The sequence below is a fragment of the Antechinus flavipes genome, chromosome 2, assembly GCF_016432865.1.
Source record: "Antechinus flavipes isolate AdamAnt ecotype Samford, QLD, Australia chromosome 2, AdamAnt_v2, whole genome shotgun sequence".
Taxonomy (NCBI): domain Eukaryota; kingdom Metazoa; phylum Chordata; class Mammalia; order Dasyuromorphia; family Dasyuridae; genus Antechinus; species Antechinus flavipes.
In genome coordinates this window covers 35,334,493-35,358,392 of record NC_067399.1, presented here as the reverse complement: position 1 = coordinate 35,358,392, position 23,900 = coordinate 35,334,493, and the positions used below count along the sequence as shown (strand labels likewise).

The following is a 23,900-nucleotide window of genomic DNA, read 5'->3' as shown; positions in this document are numbered from 1 at the left end:
TCACAGTTGATTAACATTACAATATTGATGTTACAATGACCTCTAAGCTCTGCTCACTTCACTCTGCATCAATTGCTATAGGCCCTCCCAGGCTTTTCTCAATGCCCCCTCAACATATCTTACATTGTTACTGTTAAGTTGTACAGTTGCGTCTCACCAACAGAGGGTTTTCCTGGGAAAGATGTGGGAGTGGTTTTGCCATTTTCTTCTTCCGTGGATTAAGACAAATAGAAGTTAAGTGAGTTGCTGAGGGAAATACAGCTAATAAGTGACTGAAATCAGATTTGAACTCTGATCTTCTCACCTACAGACTCAGTGCAATATCCTCTGATCCATATAATATTCCATTAGAATAATAAACCAACAAGACTACACATATTTAATCTGTATCAGATTGCTTGTTGTCTTGGGGAAAAGGGAAGGCAGAAAAATTTAAAACACTAAGTTTTACCAAAATGAATGTTGAAAATGATCTTTACTTGTATTTGAAAAAATAAAATGCTATTTAATAAATAAATAAATAAATAAACCACAATTTGCTCAGCCATTTTCCAATTGATAGGTTATACACTCAATTTCAAATTCTTTGTCATCACAAGAAAAACTGCTATGAACATTTCCATACATATAGGTCCTTTTCTTTTTTTCTTTGATCTTTTTGGGATACAGACCTAGTAAGAGTATTGCTGAATCAAACAGTAGGCATACTTTTATAGCTTTTGGGGCAGAGTCCCAAATTGTTATCCAGAATGACTAGAAACTTGTAAATTGTGCACTAGGATTATTATTTTTTTATATTTCTTTTAGAAATTATTAGTTTTCTTTTCAGTCATGTTAACCAATCTAATATGTGTGAAATGGCATCTCAGAATTGTTTTTATTTAAAATTTTCTGATTAATGATGATTTAGAACATTTTTTCATATGACAATTAATAGCTTTGATGTCTTCTAAAAATTTCCTTTTCATATCCTTGACCACAATAAGAATCTCCTTCATTTTTTCATACATGTCACTAATTAGATAATATAGAAAGTTAAGTGACACAATGGCTAGAGTGCCAGCCTTAGATTCAGGAAGAAAGTATATCAAATCCAGCCTCAGATACTTATTAGCTGTGTGACTCAGGGCAAGATATTTAAGTCTGTCTATCTCACTTCCACATCTGCAAAATGAACTAAAAAAGGAAATGGTAAACCTATCCAGTATCTTTGCCAAGAAAACCCCAAAGAGGGTTACAAAGAGTTGGCCACAACATAAATGACTAATTGGATAAGGCATTAGATGACCTTAAGAGAGTTATAGTTACTCATGTTCATTTACCTGAACTTAGCCAAATTTCTTCATTTGATATTAAGAATATTGGGCAGAAATTATATCCCATCAACATCTGCCAACAGGTCCTTGCAATATTTTATTTTAATTAATGAGATTCCTTAAGGTTCACACTGGCTACCCTGATGAATATGAGCAAAAAGATCATCATCAAAATCAGGAAAATCAGTTGGAACATATTTCCTCAAGCAGGTAACAACTATAATAGCACACACCATGCTTACCTGATGGCCAAGAAGTAATTCATACTCTTCTTACCTGCCATATGCCAGGGATCAAAGTTAATACCAACAGTTTCTAAATACCACTCAGTAGCCTCTGCCCAAACAGCATAACATCTCACTCCCTGAAGGTTCATGGAAGGATAACATTTCTCTCATTAGAGTGGGACTTTTTAAACTTTTTATGTGACCCCCAATATATGAAACAGATATATCAATCAAACCATAATTTCATGACTCCCCCTCCCCCTTCAGTTACATAACCCATATGGGATCACAACCCATAGTTTAAGAAACTTTGCATTAAAAGATTCCACTGAAAGGAAGGATATCTCTCTATCCCATGGGGGCTAAATAAGTACTTTCAGAACCTCTTCTAGAGACTGAGAATTATAGTCTATTTAGCTAGGGAATCTTCCCACACTCCCTACATTCATAAAGAATTTTGCCAATGTAAATTCTCTGATGGAAATAAAGCAGAGTCCTCAGTCTAAAGACTTTCTTCCCATATGCACTACACTCATAAGATTACCCTATAGAACGGATTCACTGATCCTGAGCAAGCTGTGTCCTCAGTCTAAAAGTCTTCCCAAATTTATTATATTCAAAAGGTCTCTCTCTAGAATGAATGCTCTGATATTGAGTAAGTTCTACCTTCAGGCAGAAGATCTTCCTTCACACAATTTATTCATAAGGTTTCTCCCTGTATAAATTTTTGATGTTGGCTAAGTTCTGGGTTGTAGTGGAAAGCCTTCTTGAACTTTTTATATTCACAAAGAATCTCTCCAGTATGAATTTTCTTCTGTACTGTAAGCTGAGCCTTTCTCCTAAAGGTCTAACAATACATAGAACATTCATAAGGTTTCTCTCCAGTATGAATTCTTTGATGTTGGATAAGTTCTGAGTTGTAGGAGAAATTCTTCCCACACTCCTTGCATTCATAGAGAATCTCTCCATGAATTCTCTGATGAATATAAAGGTGTGTCCTCTGTCTAAAGAACTTCCCACATTCACTACATTCATAAGGTTTCTCCCCAGTATGAATTCTCTGATGCACAGTAAGTTGTGTCTTACTCCTGAAGGCCTTTATACACACAGTACATTTGTAAGGTTTCTCTCCAGTGTGAATTCTCTCATGTTGAATAAGATCTGAATTATAGGAGAAAGTCTTTCCACACTCCTTACATTCATAAAGAATGTCTCTAGTATGAAGTCTCTGATGCATATAAAGGTGTGTCCTCTGTCTAAAGAACTTCCCACATTCACTACATTCATAAGGTTTCTCTCCAGTGTGAATTCTCTGATGTACAGCAAGTTGTGTCTTACTCCGGAAGGCCTTCCCACAGATAGTACAATCATATGGTTTCTCTACAGTATGAATTCTCTGATGTCGAGTGAGATCTGAATTGTAGAGGAAGGCCTTCCCACACTCTTTACATTCATAAAGAATCTCTCCTGTATGACTTCTCTGGTGTAGGTTAAGATGCACCTTCCTCTTGAAAGCCTTTCCACATTCACTACATTTATAAGGTTTCTCTCCAGTGTGAATTCTTTGATGTTTAATAAGATGTGAGTTTCTAGGGAAGGCCTTCCCACATTCGTTACATTCATAAAGAACATTTCCAGGATGAATTCTCTGATGCACAGTGAGTTGTATCACGCTCCTGAAGGCCTTCCTACATTCACTACATTCATAAGCTTTCTCTAAAGTATGAATTCTCTGATGTTTAATAAGATCTGTCTTGCAGAGGAAAGTCTTCCCACACTTCTTACATTCAAAAAGAATCTTTCCAGGATGAATTTTCTGATGCAAGGTAAGTTGTGTCTTCCTCTTGAAGGCCTTCCCACATTCACTACATTCATGAGGAATGTCACCAGTATGAATTCTCTGATGGACATAAAGGTGTGTCCTCTGTCTAAAGGTCTTTCCACATTCATTACATTCATAAGGTTTCTCTCCAGTATGAATTCTCTGGTGCACAGTGAGATTTGCATTCATGCTAAAGGCCTTACCACAGACTGTACATTCATAGGGTTTCTCTCCAGTATGCATTCTTTGATGTCGAATAAGTTCTGAATTGCAGTGACAAGTCTTTCCACACTCCTTACATTCATAGAGAATCTCTCCAGTATGAATTCTCTGATGCACACTAAATTGTGTTTTACTCCTGAAGGTCTTCCCACATTCATTACACTCATATGGTTTCTCTGAAGTAAATTCTTTCTTGCCTGAAAGGAAAAATACAGAGCTGATTAATCCTATCTTTTCCTCTCCCTTCCCCAAGATTCCTAATCTTGGTACTAGAGCTATTCTCTTGACTTCTTATGAGAAATTTAGTTTCAGTGATCTTTCCACTAAATATATAAATAAATATCATAAATTATATTATGTGAAAGTATGAAAATTCCAATTATATGTTAAATTGTAAATTGTAAACTAATTGTCTTAGGATGAAACTACTAGGAAGGATGAGTAAGTCCTTATACAACTACAACTGTAAATAGTTGATATTTGAATGGAATTAGGAATGAAAGACTGTCCATAAAAAAAGTAGATAACTTTGAGTACTTGCAAACACATCCTTACAATCTGGAGGGAATATAGAAAGTAAAAACACTGGACAGAAGGAAAAAGAATTGATGAGTTAGAGTGAGGAGACAAGATAAAAAGAGATATGAAATAAACAGAAAAGAAATATAAAGAAAGGAGGGCAGGGGATCACATCAGACAATTGTTGCAATAAATTTGCTCTAAAAACCCAACATATTTACTCTGTGAGGAACTGATTCAACATTTGTAAAAGTAACATCCAATTCCACAAGATAAGTGATCAAGACATATAAGAATTTTTCACAAAATAAAAAATTAATAATCCACCTGGCACTCAAAGAAATAAAAATGAAAAAAAAATTGAGGTATCATCAAACAGCTATCAGATTTGCAAAGATACTTTAAAAGGACAATAAATGTTGGCAATTATGTTGAAATAGGTACTTAATAAGCTGCTGCTACCACAGTTTTGTGTGTGAAAAGCAACATAGGAATTTAAGTAGAACCTATAAATTTTTTCATATCTTTGACCCAATGGCCTCAGTATTAGATCTACATACTCAAAATGTTATTAAAAACACAAAGATCTCTCAATATGTTCACAGCAGCTTTTTGTGAAATAGCAAAATACTGAGAAACTAGAGGTCCAAAGATGAGGTTAAAGCTGAACAAGTCCTGACATGAATGTATATTACTGTGTCTTTATAAACATAACTTCAAAGCATAAAGAAAAACAGGATGACATATAAAAGACAGAATAATGAAAGGGAAATTAGGTTATGATTAAATATTTAAAAAGTAACAGCAGCAAAGCAACATTGATCATAAAAACAATATAAGAAAATATCAGAAAAGTATTCAGAAACAAAAAGGACAAAAAGGATTAATATTTTAAATAATGTGCTTTTATTTTAAAAGAGAGAATGAATTCATGCAAGGAAGACAGGAGAATTCCAGCTTAAGATAAGATAATCTTCAATGAACAGAAGAGAAATACGAACTTTGTACTGAGGCAAGAACTTTCTTTGAAAGCAGAGGTACATGTGAGTAAAGACATGCATAAAAAAGTAACTTATTAAGTGTAAAAATGACGATGCAAAGTCTCAGCTCTTTTCAACAGGCCTGAGAAGCTTTAGTTAACATCACCTTGTTCCACGTTTTACAAGAGCTTTGACCTAAAATGACCAAGAGAGCTCTGATTGGCAATGACCCATCTCCTTGATTTCTATGTAGTCACCTGGACATCTCCTGCTTGGTTCTGACATCCAAGATACGTCTTTATTTTCCAATTGGTAGATCACATCTGGTTTGGAAACTGCAAATCCTGTTCATTGAAAATAACAAAGTGCTAGAGACAGTCATCTAAGAAATCATAATAAAATAGACATGAAATATTCCTTTCAATGCTAAGCAGAAAGGGTGCATAAAGTATCTTGTACCATCAAGAGCACTATGTTAGTTGCTTTTGTCTGAAAATCTTTTTTCTTTTTAGTGAATGAGAGCTCAGTGAGCTAGTTGGAAGAAGAAGTAGGGTTTTGTTTTGTATTTTTGTTTCTTTGGGTTTTTTCAGGTGTCAGAGTTTAGAAGAGAACTGACATTAAACCAATAATTCATAAAATTTGATAAAAGAACTCTAAACTAAATCAATCTTTGAGGAGAAAAAATGTGGGAATGATAGCAAGACCTCAAGAATAGTACAAAGAACCACTGAAGAATATTCTACATTATGTAACTATGGGTTACAGAGTAGGACTTAGAAAATACAATTCATTTGACTCCTCACTTAGACATTGGAAAATAATATCTACATTGGGACTAACCAGAAAATTTTAGATCTCAAGCAAGAGAAAGAAAATTTATCTCAAGAAAAACAAATCAAGGAATCTAATTTACAGGCATACTAAGTAAAGATTTTTATCCTGGAAACAGGAAACACAAGTGCTCTGTCTCTTGAGTACAAAAGGATAAGGAATATCACATATGTCAAAGGATATATAGGATATATAGTGACTCCAAAGGCGAAGCTGTTCTTACCCAAAGAGACCAAGTTTCTATAGTTCTCCAACATCACATCCTTGTACAGCAATTTCTGAGATGGATTCAAGTGTACCCACTCCTCCCAGGTGAATTCCACAGCTACATCTTTAAATGTCACTGATTCCTGAAATACCAAAAATAATTATGCTATGAAGTTTGAATACAAACGTCACCTCAGTAGGGATTATTTCCTTTACATATTCATAACCCAGTATAGTGACCAGCACATAGCAAGCACTTAAGAATCCTTCTCCCATTAGATTATAAATTCCTTTAGTGCTAGGGTTGTTTTTGTCTTTCTTTGTACCTTCACTACTTAGCATACTGCCCATACCTGGTAAGTGCTGAATTTTTTAGTGTTGTTAATGGATCCAATGACACCTTTTTTTTTTTTTTTTTAATAACACACACCAATGACTTCTGCCCACTGAGCTCAAACAATAATATGCCTAATTCCATTTTTACTCATTAAAATAAAATAATGAAAACAAAATACCTGAAAATAGCTATCATGTGGCCCTATGTCTTCTCTTCCAGGTTAAACACACCCACTTCATTCAACCAATAGGCCTGATCTCTTTTCTTTATGTGGTACTCTGAAATTAACAGTGTAAGGAATGGTAGTTTCTGTTCCCCCAAATGTTGTAACTTGGCTACAAGAACAAGGAACTGGTATCTTGGCCAGCTTTAATTCAAAAACCACAAGACATAACAGACCATCCACCTCCCCTACTCCTGTCTTCCCTTTCTTCCCCTTCATAATTCAAACTTGGGTCACAGTGCTCTGGCATGCTTAATTAGCCTTATTAACATTAACTTTTCCTAGAGGAAGGAGGAAGAGATTAGGCTTCATTAACATAATATGCATCCCATGATTGGGGGGGAGAGAAGGGGAATGTTAAGGAGTGTATGAAGAAGGTTTGTATAAGGGATACCAACCAGGATTCTGAAGGGAGGAGTAGGACTAACTTTAAGGTCCCAAAGCTTGCTCCTGCTTCCATATCAATGCATGAGTTCATTAGAGTTGTACACCCACTTCTTGCAACAAATGAAATAAAAGCATTGCTCTCTGTACTCCATCTCTGAGTTGTCATTTCTAACAATATGATTGTGTTCAATGCTCCCAGAGCCAAAAGAGTGACCATGAGGGAAGATCGCAAAATGAGTCAGAAAATGCCCCGGTTCCCAGATCCCTTCCATAAACAAGACAGTACATCGCCTCAGGGTAAAATATGGGATGTCTCCTCAGAAGCTACCAGAAACAAGCCCTAGGAGTAGCTGCTTTGGGAGCAGCCTCTGGCCTATGGCCAACCACAAGAAGCAAATGCCTTCGCAGAGTGATAAGGGGGCTGCTAGCTGTGATTTCTTATAGGAGAGCTGACAAGACGCATTCATCTAAAAGCATCTGCAAGCATTATTTGTAATGGGGATAATAGTTTTAGAAATCCCAATAATAGTAATAATGGAAAAAAAAAAAAGAAGTAGACTCAGAATAGTAAATGAGGTAATAAAACTATTTCTTTTTTTTTCAGATGATATGATGATATATTTGGAAAATCCTAAAAATTCAACTAAAAAGTTAACTGAAATAATAATTTCAGCAGAGCAGCAGGGTATAAAGTAAACGTACACAAACCAAAAGTATCCCAATATATCATCTATCTATCTATCTATCTATCCACACACACACATGATATTGCAAGAGATAACTAGAGATATCCCATTTAAAATAATTAGAGACAGTATAAAATACTAGGAAACACACAAAACAAATCCAGAAAGCTATATGAACAAAATCATTAAAAAACAAACAAAAAATTTGTGGAGGGGAATTTAGAAGAATTGGGTTGAATTCCTTTGAAAAATCTCAAGAATTCCAACTCAAACTCCAGAACTATTCAGTTCTGGTAATTTGGCATTCAAAAACAGTACTTAAGCAAAACATATAAAGGAAAATGTGTAAGAGAATTCATAAGGCACTTAATACAATCACATTGTTTATATTCCTTCATGGAAACTATCCTTTGTAAGGCAGTTAGAATTAGTCTATTTAAAGATACAACATGGTATGAGTTTAATATATCTCATAAACAAAAAGTGAGGAAGGGGAGGAGGAGAAAGAGAAAAGTTTTTAAAAGGGGAAATTTAGGGTACTTAGAATTAGTCTACTTAAAAACACAACATGGTATGAGTTTATTATATCTCATAAACAAAAGGTGATAAAGGGGAGTATGATAGGAGGAGGAGGAAGGGAAAAGTAAAAAGGGGAAATTTAGGGCAGTTAGAATTAGTCTACTTAAAAACACAATGTGGTATGAGTTATTATTAAATAAAAAGTTAAATATTTTTCAGAAGAGCTAGCTAACAAAATTATCCCAATGCCCTAACATTCTAGAACCAGGAGGTAAAATAGTAACTGAAAGAATCCACTGATCGCTCCTGAACGAGACCCCAAAAACTCCCAAGATATTATAGCCAAATTTCAGAGCTTCAATGACAGGAAGAATACACTGCTATCAGTCAGAAAGAAACAATTCAAATACTGTGGAGCCACAATCAGGACAATACCAGATCTAGCAGTTTCTACTTTAAAGGGCTTGTAATATATTCCAGAAAGAAATGAAGCTAGGTTTACAACTAAAAATAATCTACACAGCAAAACAGAGTATCCTTCAGGAGAAAAAAAAAGTTAATGCAATAGGAAATTTTCAAGAATAGCTGATGAAGGAATGTGACATGATTAAGGGACTTATTAAGGCTTATCTGTTTACATTCCTACATGGGAGGATGATATTGTAACTCATATCAGCATTTTCATTAATGTGGAAGTTAGGAGTACATACAGACAGAGGGCACGGGTGTGAGTTGAATATGAAGAGATAATGTCTTTTTTTTTTTTTTTTAATGATGAAATTAAAGGAAAAGAGGAATGGACTGGGAGAATGGGAAAGAGAGAAGTGAAATGTTGCAAATTATATACCATTAAAAAAAAAAGAGTCAAGAAAAGCTTTTATAGTGGGGTGTGAGAAGGGGAGTGAGTGAACCTTAACCTCATCTGAATTGGCTCCAAAAGGAAATAACATACATGTTCAATAGGGATATAGAAATCCACCTTAACCTGTAGGAAAATAAGAGAGGAATGAGATGTAGGAAGGGAATGGGTGACAAAAGAGAGTGCATATTGGGGGAGGGGAGTGATCTCTATCTTTTCACACAAATAAAGATCTAAGCAATGGGTGAAATATTAATTGTCCATGGGTAAGTAGAGCTATTAAAATAAAAAGGACCATTCTACCTAAATTAATTTACTTGCTCAGTGTTATACCAAGCAAATGATCAAAAGGTTATTTTATACAGGTGGAAAAAAATAAGAAAATTCATCTCAAAGAATAAAAGTTCCAAAATATCAACTGAATCAATTAAAAAAAAAAAATGTGAAGGCAGGTAGCCCACCAGTACCAGATCTCAAACAATCTGGTGCTGGCTAAGGAACAGAGTCATATATCAGTATAAAAAGATATAAACATCAAAACAATCTGGTGCTGGCTAAAGAACAGTCATATATCAGTATAAAAGACACACAATACACAGTAGTAAAGATCAGTCTGAGAAACAGCAAAACTTGTAACAGATTGTAACAAAATTGTAACATTTGTAACAGATATTTATCTAGTGATGATGGTGGTTTAACTCTCCCTTAAAATGGAAGTTAACTCCTTTAGATGGGAAATATACAGGCTACGATCTTGCAGTTTTCCAGTCAACATTTCAACAAAATTGTTAGTTTTGTTAGCAATAAAGAAACAACAACAACAATTTTTAATATGTATTTAAAAGTGATTACTAATAAATACTCTGTAGGGTTGTTTTGGATAGAGTAAAAATACATTTTTAAAAAAAATATTGGTTCTACCAAGCATATAAATGAACAAGTTTTTGGAACAAGAATCTGACAAAAACTGCTGGGGAAACTAGAAGGAAGTTTGGTAGAAACTAGGAAAAATCCAACTTCTCACACAGTACACCATAATAAGATGAAAATGGATAAATGATTTAAATATAAAGGGTGATACATAAATAAATTAAGGGAGCATGGGATATTTTGCCAATCAGATCTATGGATAAGGGAAGAATTTAGGATCAAACAAGAATCTGAGAGCATTACAAAGGATAATTCTGATTATATTAAATTAAAAGTTTTTGTACAAACAAAATGAATACAGCCAAGATTAGATGTAAAGCAGGAAATTGGGAGAAATTTTTATAGCAATTTTTTCCGATAAAGGCCTCACTTCTAAAATATACAGCAAACAGAGTCAAACTTATAAGAATGCAAGTCATTCCCTCACTGATAAATAGTCAAAGGATATGAATAATTTTCAGAAGAAATCAAAACCATCTTTAGTCTTGCAGAAAGAATGTTCTAAGTCACTAATGATTAGAGAAACACAAATTAAAACAACTCAAGATACCACCTATCAGATTAGCTAATAAAAAAGGAAAACAATAAATAACTGAGAGGATGTGGAAAAACTAGGATTCTATTGCTCTGTTGGTGAAATTATGAACTAGTCCAACTGTTGGAGAATGATTTGGAATAACACCTAAACGGGTATACTATAATATATGTATAACCTTTGATCCAGAAATACCACTACTAAGTATTCCAAAGAAATTAAAAAAAAAAAAAGGCAAACAACTTATTTGTACAAAAAATATTTAGAGCAGCTCTTTTTGGCCAGCAAAAAAAATTGTATATTGAAAGGATAGATGTCCATTAGTTGAGAAATGGCTAAATAAATTATGGTATATGATTGTGATGGAATACTACTGTGCCATAAAATATGATAAGCAAGATACTTTCAGAAAAACCTGAGAAGACTTATATGAACTACTACTGCAAAATGAAATTACCAAAGACTAGAGATTATTGAACATAGCAATAGCAATGCTATTCAATGATCAACTGTAAGACATAGCTATCCTCAGCAATACAATGATACCAAGACAATTCTGAAGGACTGATCATAAAAAATGCTAACCACATCCAGGGAAAGACCCAATGGACTCTGAAAGTAAATCAAAGTATACTTTTTTGGGTCTGTATTTCCTTCTGCAACATGGCTAATATGGAAATACTTTGCATAACTGCACATGTAAACCCACATGACATTTCCCCCTTTTCAAGAGAAAAAGCATGGGAGATTATTTGGAGATTAAAAATGAATATTTAACATTATTTTACATATAATTGAGAAAAAATGAAATTTTAAAAAGTTCTCTGTCAGTTTTTACTGGGTAAATTATTCTGGATTGAAATCCTACTAATTTTGTTTTATAGAATATTATATTCCAAATCTTGTGACACTGATCTGGCAAGTCTGAGTTTGAGCTATAACATTCTTGGAAGTTTTAATTCTAGGCTCTCTCAGAAAATGATTGGTTTATTGAACTATTTTCCTTTCAATTTTAACCTCAGGTCCCTTTATAATTTCTTGAAATATGATGTCTAGGTTCTGCCCTATGTTCAGAGTTGGAAAGCCTTCCTTCACTACATAAAAGTTTTTTTCTAGTATGAATTCTTTTCTGCATAGTAAAGTTTGCCCCCACCTGACTACATATATTACATTCCTAAGTATGAATCTCCTGATATTAAGTGTTTTTTCCACATACAGAACATTTTAAAGATTTCTTTTCAGTAAGAATTTTTTGATGTCTGAATAAGTTCTGTGTTGTAGTAGAAGGCCTTCTCAAACTCCGTACATTCATAAAGAATCTCTCCAGTATGTGGTCTTCCTCTTGAAGGCTTTCCCACATTTATTTCATTCTTAAGGTTTCTGAAAGGCAGTCTCTGATGTTGAGTAACTTCTGAACTCAGGAAGATCTTTCCACACATATTTACATTCAAATATTTTTCCTTCAGTATGAATTCTGATTCACACTAAAATTTTCCCACCTATTAAAGGCCTTCCCAAATATAATGATTTGTAAGGGTTCTTTTCAGTTTGAATTCTTTCCTGTCAAATCAGTTCTCAGTTTAATGGATATATTTCAAGAACTCTAGATAAAAAGACCAGATCTCAATAGGAAATCTGACACCAAACTACAACACTCAAGAGAAGCATAGAAAAGTAAATAGAAAAAAAGGAATCCTATGGAACTTAATAAGTTAAACTGTTATCATGAGAAGACACATTATGTCTGAGAACTTCATTATTATTATGGCAGTTAGACACAGCAGGCAAGGGTATGAGTTGATAATATTGTGAAGATCTCAAAAACAAAAAGAAGTATGTATTTGGAGAAAGGAAAAGTAGAAAATTAGGAAAACTGTCCTATGTAAAAAATTGTCCATGCAAAAAGTATTCTTACATTGGAGGCAAAAATAGGTGGGCAATGCTTGTATCTCACTCTTTATTTGGTTCAAAGAATTAAAAACACAAATCAACTCAGTGAAGTAAAGGAATCTATCTTATCCTGTGAGAAAGGGGATAAGAAAAAAGGGTGGAGACTGATTAAGGGAGGCACAGTGGGAAGGAAAAAAAAAAGGGGAACAGGAGGAGAAAGAGTAAACACAAGAAAATAAGATGAAGGAAAATATACCATTAGTTATCATAACTGTGAATGTGAGTAGAATGAATTCACATATAAAATGGAAAGGGAAAGCATAATGGATTAGAAACCAGAACTTAACAAAATGCTGTTACATGAAACACACCTGAAAAAGAAATATACACAGTTAAAATAAGGGGTTAGAGCAGAATATTTCAGCTGAAGTAAAAGAAAAAAAAAGTAGATATAGCAATCATGATCTCAGACAAAGCCAAGCAAAAATACTTAATTAAAATAAACAAGCAGAGAAACATTTTGATGAAAGGTTGCTTGGATAATGAGTAATATTAATACTATATATGAATCAAATGGTTATAGCATTTAAATTCTGAAAGTAAAGTTAAATAAATTACAGAAGGAAAGACATTAAAACCCTGCTTATGGAGGACCTCAACTTTTCTTTCTCAGAACTACATAAATCTAACTATAAAATAAATAAGAAATTAAGGAGACAAACAGAATTTTTTAAAAAGTTAACTATGGAAGAAAAAAATTGGATTTTTAGAAAAATCTGGATGGGAAAAGAAAGGAATATACCTTTTCTTGGCTGTTTATGGCACTTTCACATAAATACACCGTGCATTAGGGCATAAAAAGCACTTGGACAAATACCCATAAATGGCCCAGAATGAAATGAAAATCATGTCAACAAAGGGTCTTTGAAGAAGACTAAAAATAAAGTGAATGTGATGGACTTGGCTCTTTTCAACAAGGAGGTGATCCAGGGCAATTCCAAAAGTCTTGTGATGGAGAAAGTCATCCACATCTAGAGAGAGGACTATGGGACTTGAATGTGAATCACAACATGTTAGTTTCACTTTTTGTTGTTGTTGTTTACTAGCTTGTTTTTTTTTTTTTTTAATTATAGCTTTTTATTTACAAGATATATGCATGGGTAATTTTTCATCATTGATAATTGTAAAACCTTTTGTTCCAATTTTTCCCCTCCTTCCCTTCATCTCTTCCTCCAAATGGCAGGTTGGCCAATACATGTTAAATATGTTAAAGTTTAAGTTAAATACAATATATGTGTACATGTCCATACAGTTATTTTGCTGTACAAAAAGAATTGGACTTTGAAATAATGTTCAATTAACCTGTGAAGGAAATCAAAAATGCATAACTTGTTTTTTCTTTCTCATTTTTTCCCTTTTTGATCTGATTTTTCTTATGCAGCATGATAAATGTGGAAATATGTTTAGAAGAAATATACATGTTTAACCTGTTTGGGAATACTTGTTGTCTAAAGGAGGGAGGTAGAGAGGGAGGGAGAAAAAATTGGAACACAGGGTTTTTCAAGGGTGAATATTGGAAACTATTTTTGCATATCTTTTGAAAAATAAAAAGCTATTATTTTTAAAAAGAAAGTGAAAATTAAGTGATTTAATGATAAAGAATAAAAATAAATCAGAGAAACAATAATTTTAGTAAAGATGACAGTGATATTATACTACCTAATATTTATAGGATGTAGTATTCATATAAATAGATACAGAATCTGGTAAGGGATAAGAAATGTAGTGGTTGACCAATGAAATAGATTAGGCATGCCAAAAACCTAAGTAAATAACCACAGTAATTTAATACTTGTTAAAAGCAAAGATTCAAGCTTTTGGGGCAAGAACTTAATAAATGACAAAAAACAGAGAGCAGTCTGACAGAATAAGCATAGGCAAATAATAGCCTATTTGTATATCAAAAGGTCAAATTCAGTTGATAATCTAGACATAAACAGTGAAATCATAAGAAAAGTAGGGGAGCATGGGATAGTTTACCTATCAGATCTATGTACGGGAAGAATTGATGACCAGACAAGAAACAGGAAATAGACCTAATTTTGAGTCCATGAAATGTAAATATTTTTGTAAAAACAAAACCAATGCAGACAAAATAAGGCAATGAGGACAACAGAATTTTTATATCAATTTTCTCTGAAAAAGGCTTCACTTCACAAATATAGAGTGGAACTAAGCCAAATTTGTAAAAATAAAAGGCATTTCCCAACTGACAACTGGTCAAGCTGAACAGGTACTTATCAGAAGAAGTCAAAGTTATCAAGAGTAATGTGAAAAATGTGCTTTAAATCATTAATAATTAAGGAAATGCGTAGTAAAACACCTCATACCTTTCAAACTGGCTACCATAATAAAAATAAAAAATAATAAGTGCTGGAAGGGATGTGGAAAAATAGGGACACTACTGCACACTTGATGGTGTGGAGAACTGCTTCAAACATTTTGGAGACCAATTTGGAACTATAGCCCAAAGAGACTAAAAGCGTGCAAATCCTTTGACCTAGCAATACTATTATTATGGCTAAATACCAAAAAGATTAAGAAGATAATTTAAATGTACAAAAACGAACAAAAAACATTTACACCAATTTTAAAAATTTTTTGTCTTGTAATGGCAAAAGATTAGAAATACAGATGTTCATCTCCTAGGGAATGGTCGAATAAGACATGGCATGTGATTCTGATGGAATACTATTGTGCACTAAGAAATGATAAAGTTCAGAAAAACCTGGGAAGACTTTTAGGAACAAAGTAAAAAGAGGATAATTCTGTGCATAGCAACCATAATGTTGTAAACTGATCAAGTGTGAACAATATCGCTACCCTGATGAATACAATTATGCATGAAATTTCTACATAATTAAAAGTGAAAAGAGAACTGGTGAACTCTGAAAAAGATTAAAGCCTATTTTCACTTTCTTTTATTTTCATTACCTTTTATTCAAGATGACTAATGTTTTTGATTACTTAACAAGTGCAATAGCTATCATATTGGCTTGACTTTGTGTGGGTGAAGAGTTAGAAAAGATTCTGAAACTCAAAACTTTAAAAAAGAAGTCTTTTTTGTGGAGGGGGAAAGATAAATAGAAAAACTACAGTATTTTTTAGCTCTAAATATGTGGCTGATGTTGGTAATTTCTAGGGTCACAACGTGGGAGAAAAATGCCCGCTCCTCCCCCCCATCTAGTTTTTACGAGAGAAGTCTCGGGCACTCACCTGGCAGGGCCGGGTGCTCAGGAGGACAGGAGCCATTCCCTCGGCCTCAGGGAAAGAAAAGAGGCCACCGAGGCAGAGCTGGGGAGAAAAGGAGACCATGAGAAGCCAGCTCCGACTGCCCGTCCCCCCTAAGCAGAAGCTGGGAATGCCCCCTTCCCCGGAGCTGGACAGCAGGACGGGACAGAGGGGCACTGTCTCCAGGCTGACATCTCTTTAGGGACCAGGTAGGAGATCGGACAGAGATGATACTCGGGGGCGGAGAAACTGGCCCCTGGGACAGCGGAGGCTTTCGGGAGGAGGGGGTACCAGGATCAGTTCTGCCCTAAGAAAGGCTTCCCTAAGCCTCTCGGCCCTTGGGGGAAGGACTGAACCTGGAGTCAGGATACCCCGCCACACACACACACCCCTTGGGACTATCCATCCTAACCCTGGCTCGCTGTGGGACCCCCGACTGCCTCAGTTTTCTCATCTGTCACAAGCTGAAGGAAATGGCAAATCACGCTGCTTTCTGTGACAAGAGAATCCCAGATGGGGTCACGCACACGCAGTGGAGAGCGCTTGAACCCCCTCCTCCCACGGCGCTCTCCCACGCACACCGGCTCCCTGGTCCGATCCGGTGTCGGACTCCCCCAGACCCTGGAAGTCCCCGGAGGGCTGCTTTCGCACCGGGATGGACGTTTCTCCCACACGTGTGCTGCCCAACCAGAACCCAGCGCTCCACCCGTGCCCCACCCCCGCAGCCGGGCTCTCACCCGAGGCTAGGTCAGCTCCAGGCAAAGAAGGGGAAAAAGCACAGATCCAAGCCAGAGAGTTGAGAGGGCAGTGCGGAAATGACGTCAGGAGGCACGCCCATTCTTTCTCCCTTGAACTGGAAAATGCTCCTCTGGTGAGCAAAGCCTTCTGGGAATCTTAGTCCAGCGGCGGCTGCCTTTTCTGCGCGTTCCTGGGATTCGGTGCCTGGACAGTCCCCAGCAATCAGCAGCACTGAGCGGGTCCGTCTCCTAGTAAGGGTGGGGAGTGCCCGTTTGCAGAAGTTCTCCGAGCCCGGCCCGGCCTGGCCGCGCGCCCACTGTGGGAAGAGGAAAGTTGAAGACGATGGAGCAGCCGACAGGGAGCCTTTCATCGCCTTTCGTCCCGAGGCAGCGGGAGCCCCGCCGTGGTCCTCGGAGCCGAGCGTCCTGGGCTCAGAGCTGGGCAGTGGGCGTGGGGGCAGCTCCGGGAGGAGGCGCTCCCCGCGGGGGGTCCGGAGAGGACATTGCTGCAGCGCCCCGCGCCCCGGGAGCTCTGAGCGGTCCTGAGAGGACTGCAGGGAGAGGGGAGCTCTCGCCCGGAAGAAGCCCCAAGGCCAGACCAATTTGGGGGAAAGAGAAATGAAAACTTCCTGCGAGAAGTGCTGAGGGAAGAGGTTGGAAACCCATTGGTGGTTCTGGACGTGCCCTGTGGATGTGAGGGGATCAGCTGAGTCCACGGCAAGAGATCCTTCAGCGGAAGTCAGCCCAGGACAGACAGGAGACTCCCCAAGTGGAAGCACAAGGACACACAGTGTCATTGAGGAAGAAAACCCCAAGTCTCCTGATGGATGCACAGACTACTGGTTACCCAGCCCCGGGGGTTTCTTCATAGGCAAGGCCGGCTGGCCTCCATCTCGTGGACTTAGAGACATAGCCCAGTGAAGAAGAGTCCGTGCTTCCAGGAGAACTTGTACAAGTTGGAGTAGAAAATAGAGGGGCTCCCAGGGGACGCTCACAGAACAATGTCCCTTTATTAAGACCCCCTGGAGCTCCGGCTCTTACAAGTCTCTGAGGTCACTACTGCAAGTCCTCTGATTTCTCTCCTGCCTAAAGGAGCAGAAATGCAATCACTTAGCTTCCAGCAAAAGCTGCTCCTGATTGTAACTGCTTGTAAACTAGAAGCAAACTACATTTACAGCTGTTGTTTGGAGTAAATGGCAATTTCTAGAAGCCACATTGGACATACGAGGTTTCAGTATTGAAATGGACAAGGGAAAAAAAAAAGAATACCAAATCTAACATAATTAAACACATAAATCCTCTTTATGTTTCTAGGTGTGGAGGAGAGGAGAGAGAACCCTTAAACATGAGGCTCCTGGCCAAGTCTAGGTTGTGTTCAAAATTTACCCATTCTCCTTCCTCAGATCATTGACAGCGAACACTTGCTTCGAATTTGCTAAAATCAGCTGTTTTTTTTTTCTGCAGCCAAAATTCATTGTAAACGTGTCACTTCACCAAGCAGGATTCTCCAAGATAAAAAGTTAGTGAAGTTTTAATTCACTCACCTTAACTAAAAGTAACAGACCATCTATATCCAGTCCTGACAGATTACTTTAAGTAGGTTATACATAATTTACAAGAGGCTTCAACCACTCTGGATTATATTACTTTGGAGAGCAGTACGCTTACGTTTGCTATCAATTCTCCAAACAGTTCCAAAGTTCCTATTCCCTCTACCCATAATAACTTGCAACTCTCACCATCCTTTGGCCCCTCCTTCTATCAGGGAAAATTAAGTTTTACTTGTTATTAGTCTCCTTACTAATAAGGGACTACATATCCGCTTTCAATAATTTTAAATGGATTCATGTACTAATAACTGACTACTTAAATTCTGCAGGAAGAATCTGTACAGGTTACATATTTAATAAATGGTCATTTGGGAGGGCCATTTGAATCTCTTACTTTCTCTCCCCTTGACCACTCCAGGGATGCTTAGTATCCTTCTCTTCAGTCCTCTTGAATCATGGTTTGCCAAAAACAATAATTTATAAAGGAGTTGGCCATCTCTGAGTGTAGGTAACTTCTACACAAATTCAGCCTAACACAGGCAAACAGTCAGTTTTTCTCCTTTCCAACACATTCTCTGTATAATTAACAAATTGATATTCCTAAATCCTATGTCAGCCAATATCATTAAGTTCCAGGTATCCAGTGTCTTTCTTACTGACTAGAATAAAATACTAATGCTTTCATTAAAACCCACTAAGCCTATATTTACAAGCCGATTACATATGCTTGCCTAGCAGGTGGGAAGATACTACAAAAATTGAAAGGGGCTAGAAGAGGGCAGCAGCTCCAGAAACTGAGCCTCTTGGGACATTTGTGGTTGAGAGGATGGGACTGCTGGAATAATGGGATTGTAAATCATGATTTTTAATGGGATTATAAATCTTTGAGAGAGAAGACCAGGTGACTTCCAAGATTAGTCAACTAGTTGAGGAGTTGTGTACATTAGTCACTCATCAAACCTTCCATGACTCTAAAGCCAAGCTTGAACCTCCAGAAATTGACCCCCACTGGACGTTGCAGCCATCTGGCAACAGATTATTGAGGATTTTACTTTCTGATACAGAAAGACTCAACTCTAGAAGTTCAATAAGCTGGTCCATGTTGTTAATGATACCAAATCTTTTTTTAAAACCATTTAAATAAAAAAGTTCTTTATTTGGAACATTCTTTTTAACATTTTAACATCCAAAATTCTCTTTCCAGCCCCTCCATAATCCACTGATAAGGCAAGAAATATATCTTTTTTTTTTCCTTTAAATTTATTTATTTTTATTTTAATATCTTTTTATTGATAGAACACATGCCAGAGTAATTTTTTACAGCATTATCCCTTGCATTCATTTCTGTTCCGATTTTTCCCCTCCCTCCCTCCACCCCTTCCCCCAGATGGCAAGCAGTCCTTTACATGCTGAATAGGTTACAGTATATCCTGGATACAATATATGTGTGCAGAACCGAACAGTTTTCTTGTTGCACAGGGAGAATTGAATTCAGAAGGTATAAATAACCCGGGAAGAAAAACAAAAATGCAAGCAGTTTATATTCATTTCCCAGTGTTCTTTCTCTGGGTGTAGCTGCTTCTGTCCATCTTATCAATTAAGGCTCTCTTTATCGAAGAGATCCACTTCCATCAGAATACATCCTCAAACAGTATCGTTGTTGAGGTATATAATGATCTCCTGGTTCTGCTCATTTCACTCAGCATCAGTTCATGTAAGTCTCAAGGCAAGAAATATATCAACTATACATATGAAATCATACCCGCTAAATTTTAAAATTTAACATTGTAGCGAAAACAGTAAGAAAAATGAAAAAAATCATACTTATATTGAATTTATCGGTTTGCACTTTGAAGGTGGATAGTGTGTTTCATCATGAATCCTTTGGACTTCTTTTGATCAGAATAGCTTAAGTCTTTGACAGCTGGTCATCATTAGAATATTGTTCTTATTGTGTACAATGAACTTCTAGTTTTGACACTTCATTCTGTATCAATCCACATAGATCTTCACAGATTTTTCTAAAGCCATACCCCTCCTTATGTTGTTGTTCTTGTTGCTCAGTGGTTCAATGATAGCTCCAATTTTCATGATCACATTAAGGGGATATTCTTGGCAAAGCTAATAGAGTGGTATTGTTGTGATTTCCTTCTCCAGTAGTTTAAGGCAAAAAGTGTTTTCATGATTTGCAAGTGTCACAGAGATATTAAGTATCTAAGATCACATTTATCTACAGTTATAATGACTCTGAGCACAATACTCTATGCACTAAGTGATCTAGTTACCACCTCTCATAACTTGCAACAAAATAATATTCCATTACAACCATAAACTACAGCCTCTCCAGCCATTCCCCAAATAATGAACATCTCAATTTCTAATACTTTACTGTCACAAGAAAATGAGCTGCTATAAATATTTTTGTACATATAGGTGCTTTTCCTTTTTCTCTGGAATCTTTGGTATATGGAACAAGTAATACTATAGTTGGATGAAAGGGAATGCACATTTCTGTAGACATTTCAGCATAGTTCCAAATTGTTCACTAAAATGGGTGGAACAATTGTGAATTGTGCATTAGTATCACTAGTTTTCCATATACTCTCCAGAATCAGTCATTTTCCTTATCTGTCATGTTATCCAATCTCATAGGTGTGAGGGGATATCATAGAGTTGCTTTCATTTAAATTTCTCTAATCAATAGTTTCAAAACATTTTAAAATATAACTGTAGCTTTGATTTCTTTTTCTGAAAACTCCCTGATTATGTCCTTTGGCCATAATGACTATTTCATTCTTTTTTTTTTTTCAAATATCACTAATGAGATGATAAGGCCAGTGGCACCTTAAAAAGTAATAGTTACACTGGGCTTATATCCCAAAGAGATCTTAAAGAAGGGAAAGGGACCTGTATGTGCAAAAATGTTTGTGGCAGCCCTCTTTGTAGTGGCTAGAAACTGGAAGTTAAATGGATGCCCATCAATTGGAGAATGGATGAATAAATTGTGGTATATGAATGTTATGGAATATTATTGTTCTGTAAGAAATGACAAGCAGGATGATTTCAGAAAAGCCTGGAAAGACTTACATGAACTGATGCTGAGTGAAATGAGCAGGACCAGAAGATCATTATATCAACAACAATACTATATGATGATCAATTTTGATGGACCTGGCCATCTTCAGCAATGAGATGAACTAAATCAGTTCCATTTGTTCAATAATGAATAGAACCAGCTACACACAGCGAAAGAACTCTGGAAAAGGATTGTGAACCACAACATAGCATTTCCAATCCCTCTGTTTTTGTCTGCTTGCGTTTTTATTTTCCTTCTCAAGTTAATTTTACCTTATTTCTAAGTCCGATTTTTCTTCTGCAGCAAAATAACTGTATAGACATGTATACATATATTGTATTTAACATATACTTTAAAATATTTAACATGTATTGGTCTACCTGCCATCTGGGGTAAGAAGGGGAAAAGTTGGAACAGAAGGTTTTGCAAGGGTCAATGCTGAAAAATTACCCATGCATATATCTTGTAAATAAAAAGCTATTAAAAAGGTAGTAATAGTTATTCCTACTGTTACTGGCATTTCACTCAATTTCTTCACTTTGAGATTCAGACAACTGAGTAAGTATGTTTTTTGTGATCATGCAGGTATAGTCTATATTTGATTGTTTGCTCTCCTGGGGAGGTGGGAAGGAAGGAAGAGATGAAAAAATAATTTTGAGTTCAAAATTTTACAAAAATAGATGTTGAAAACTATCTTAATAAGTAAATGGAAAAAGATTATTAATAGAAAATTGAGCAGAAATTATGTCATCAACATAAGATTTCTGTTAGCTGGAAGGCTGTTCAATATATACTACATTCAAAAGGTTTTGGTCAAGTATAGATTTTTGGATGTCAAATAAGTCCTGAATTACAGTGACAAACCTTATGTTCATGAAGAATCTCTCTAATATGAATTCGCCCATGTACACTAAGATATTGCTTACTCCTGAAGGTCTTTCCACACTTATTACATTCATAAGCTCTCTCTCCAGTATGAATTCTCTGATGCACTATAAGCTGTGTCTTATTCCTGAAGGAATTCCTACATTTGTCACATTTATAAAGCTTCTCTCCAGTATGAATGCTCTGATAAAAAAAAAGTTCTATCTTACTCCTAAATGCCTTCCTGCATTTACTACATTCATAAGGTTTCTCTCCAGTATGAATGTTCTGATGTACAGTGAGTATTCTCTTATTCATGAAGGCCTTCCCATATTCACTACATAAGTTTAGCTCCAGTATGAATTCTTTGATGTTGAGTAAGTTCTGAATTGTAGTAGCAAGCCTTCCCACATTCTTTGCATTCATAAAGAATCTTTGCAGTATGAATTCTCTGATGTACAGTAAGATTTGACTTCTTATCAAAAATTTTTCCCACATTCACTACATTCGTAAGGTTTCTCTCTAGTATGATTTATTTTATGGGTAATAAGATCTGACTTATGAGGGAAAGCTCATTCCCACATTCCTTGCATTCATAAAGATTGTCTTTATTATGAATTCTTTGATGTACAGTAAGTTGTGCCTTACTTCTGAAGACCTTCCACATTCACCTCATTCATAAGGTTTCTCTCCAATATGAATTCTCTGATGGAGAACATATTCTGAGTTGTAGATGAAAACCTTCCCACATTCCTTACATTCATAAAGAATCTTTCCAGTATGAATACTCAGATGCACAGTAAGTTGTATCTTACTACTGAAAGTCTTCTCACATTCACTACATTCATAAGATTTCTCTCTAGACCATTCTTTGCTCCCTGAAAGAAAGAATAAAGAGCTGGTTAATCCTGCCTTTTCTTTCATTTCCATAGTCTTCCACTTCCTCAAAAAATTTTAGAACTATTCTTTTGCTTTTCCCCATAATACTAGTCTCACTATTCTTTCCCTAAGGATCACAATTTATCTTATATGAAATACTATTTAAAATAAATTAAAATATAAATTGATTGGTATGAAATTACCTGGAAAGATGAGCAAGAAAGATGAATTTATTCAATTGTGAATGGTTGACATTTGAATGGAATAAAGAAATGAAAGCCAATTCATAAAAACTGACTTTTGAAAGTTTGAGAAAGTAGCCTTAGGGCAGCTAAATGGCACAGAAGATAGATTGTGGTGACCATGCTAGTACCTAGGATACCTCAGAATCAGCAGGAGTCAGGATAAGCAAAAGTCCTTGGTCTTTATTCTTGATCTTTAGGAGTAGAAGTATACAGGATGGAAGCAGAATCTCCATGACCACCTTCTTCCTCATCTACCACCAAAGTGACTCTGGCTACTCTTACTCCACCCCCTAGTCCCTCCTATAATACTCACCAATCATTGAGCCAGCACAGGATAGTGAGAAGGGCCATTTTCCAAGCATATACCCATAGAGTATTGTCCAATTGATAGCCTCAACTGCTCAGCTGTCCTGACCTCAGTGCATCGACTTAAGAGTTTCAGCCCTTTACAATAGATGGCTGGTCCTAGAGTCAAGAATCATCTTTCTGAGATCAAATCAGGACTCAGAAATTAGCTATGTGACCATAGGCATGTCAATTTATGATGTTTGTATAAAGTCTATTTTTATAAAGTGACTTGGAGAAGGAAAAGACAAACTACTCCCTTTCTGCCAAGAAAATTCTGCATTCAGTAGTGAAGAGTTGGACATGTTGAAAAAATGACTGAACAACCACAAAATATATTCTTACTACTTAAAGTGGAAATAGAAAAAAAAAAAACACTGAATAGAAAGAAATAGAAGAATTGGTAGGTTGTTGATATGAAAA

The 23,900-nt window shown here is 36.1% G+C and overlaps 1 protein-coding gene across 1 annotated transcript; it reads right to left on the bottom strand.

The window, feature by feature from the left end:
• Nucleotides 1–1,320: 1,320 nt before the first annotated feature.
• Nucleotides 1,321–16,635, bottom strand: LOC127547508 (zinc finger protein 420-like). The gene is made up of 5 exons (XM_051974428.1): nucleotides 16,519–16,635; nucleotides 15,767–15,844; nucleotides 6,141–6,267; nucleotides 5,344–5,430; nucleotides 1,321–3,784 (listed from the first exon to the last, which is right to left on the bottom strand). The coding sequence occupies exons 2-5, from the start codon at nucleotides 15,800–15,802 to the stop codon at nucleotides 2,391–2,393; spliced, it is 1,644 nt and encodes a 547-aa protein (XP_051830388.1). The 5' UTR covers nucleotides 15,803–15,844; nucleotides 16,519–16,635; the 3' UTR covers nucleotides 1,321–2,390.
• Nucleotides 16,636–23,900: the final 7,265 nt, after the last annotated feature.

What these genes read in the sequence shown, in the direction of transcription:
- LOC127547508 (XM_051974428.1), bottom strand. Translation starts at nt 15,802, where the DNA reads ATGGCTCCTGTCCTCCTGAGCACCCGGCCCTGCCAG. An exon ending in TAGAAACTTGGTCTCTTTGG is followed by an intron (nt 5,431 to 6,140) that starts GTAAGAACAGCT and finishes TTCAATGAACAG; the next exon opens with GATTTGCAGTTTCCAAACCA. An exon ending in ACCAAGCAGGAGATGTCCAG is followed by an intron (nt 3,785 to 5,343) that starts GTGACTACATAG and finishes TTTTCCTTTCAG; the next exon opens with GCAAGAAAGAATTTACTTCA.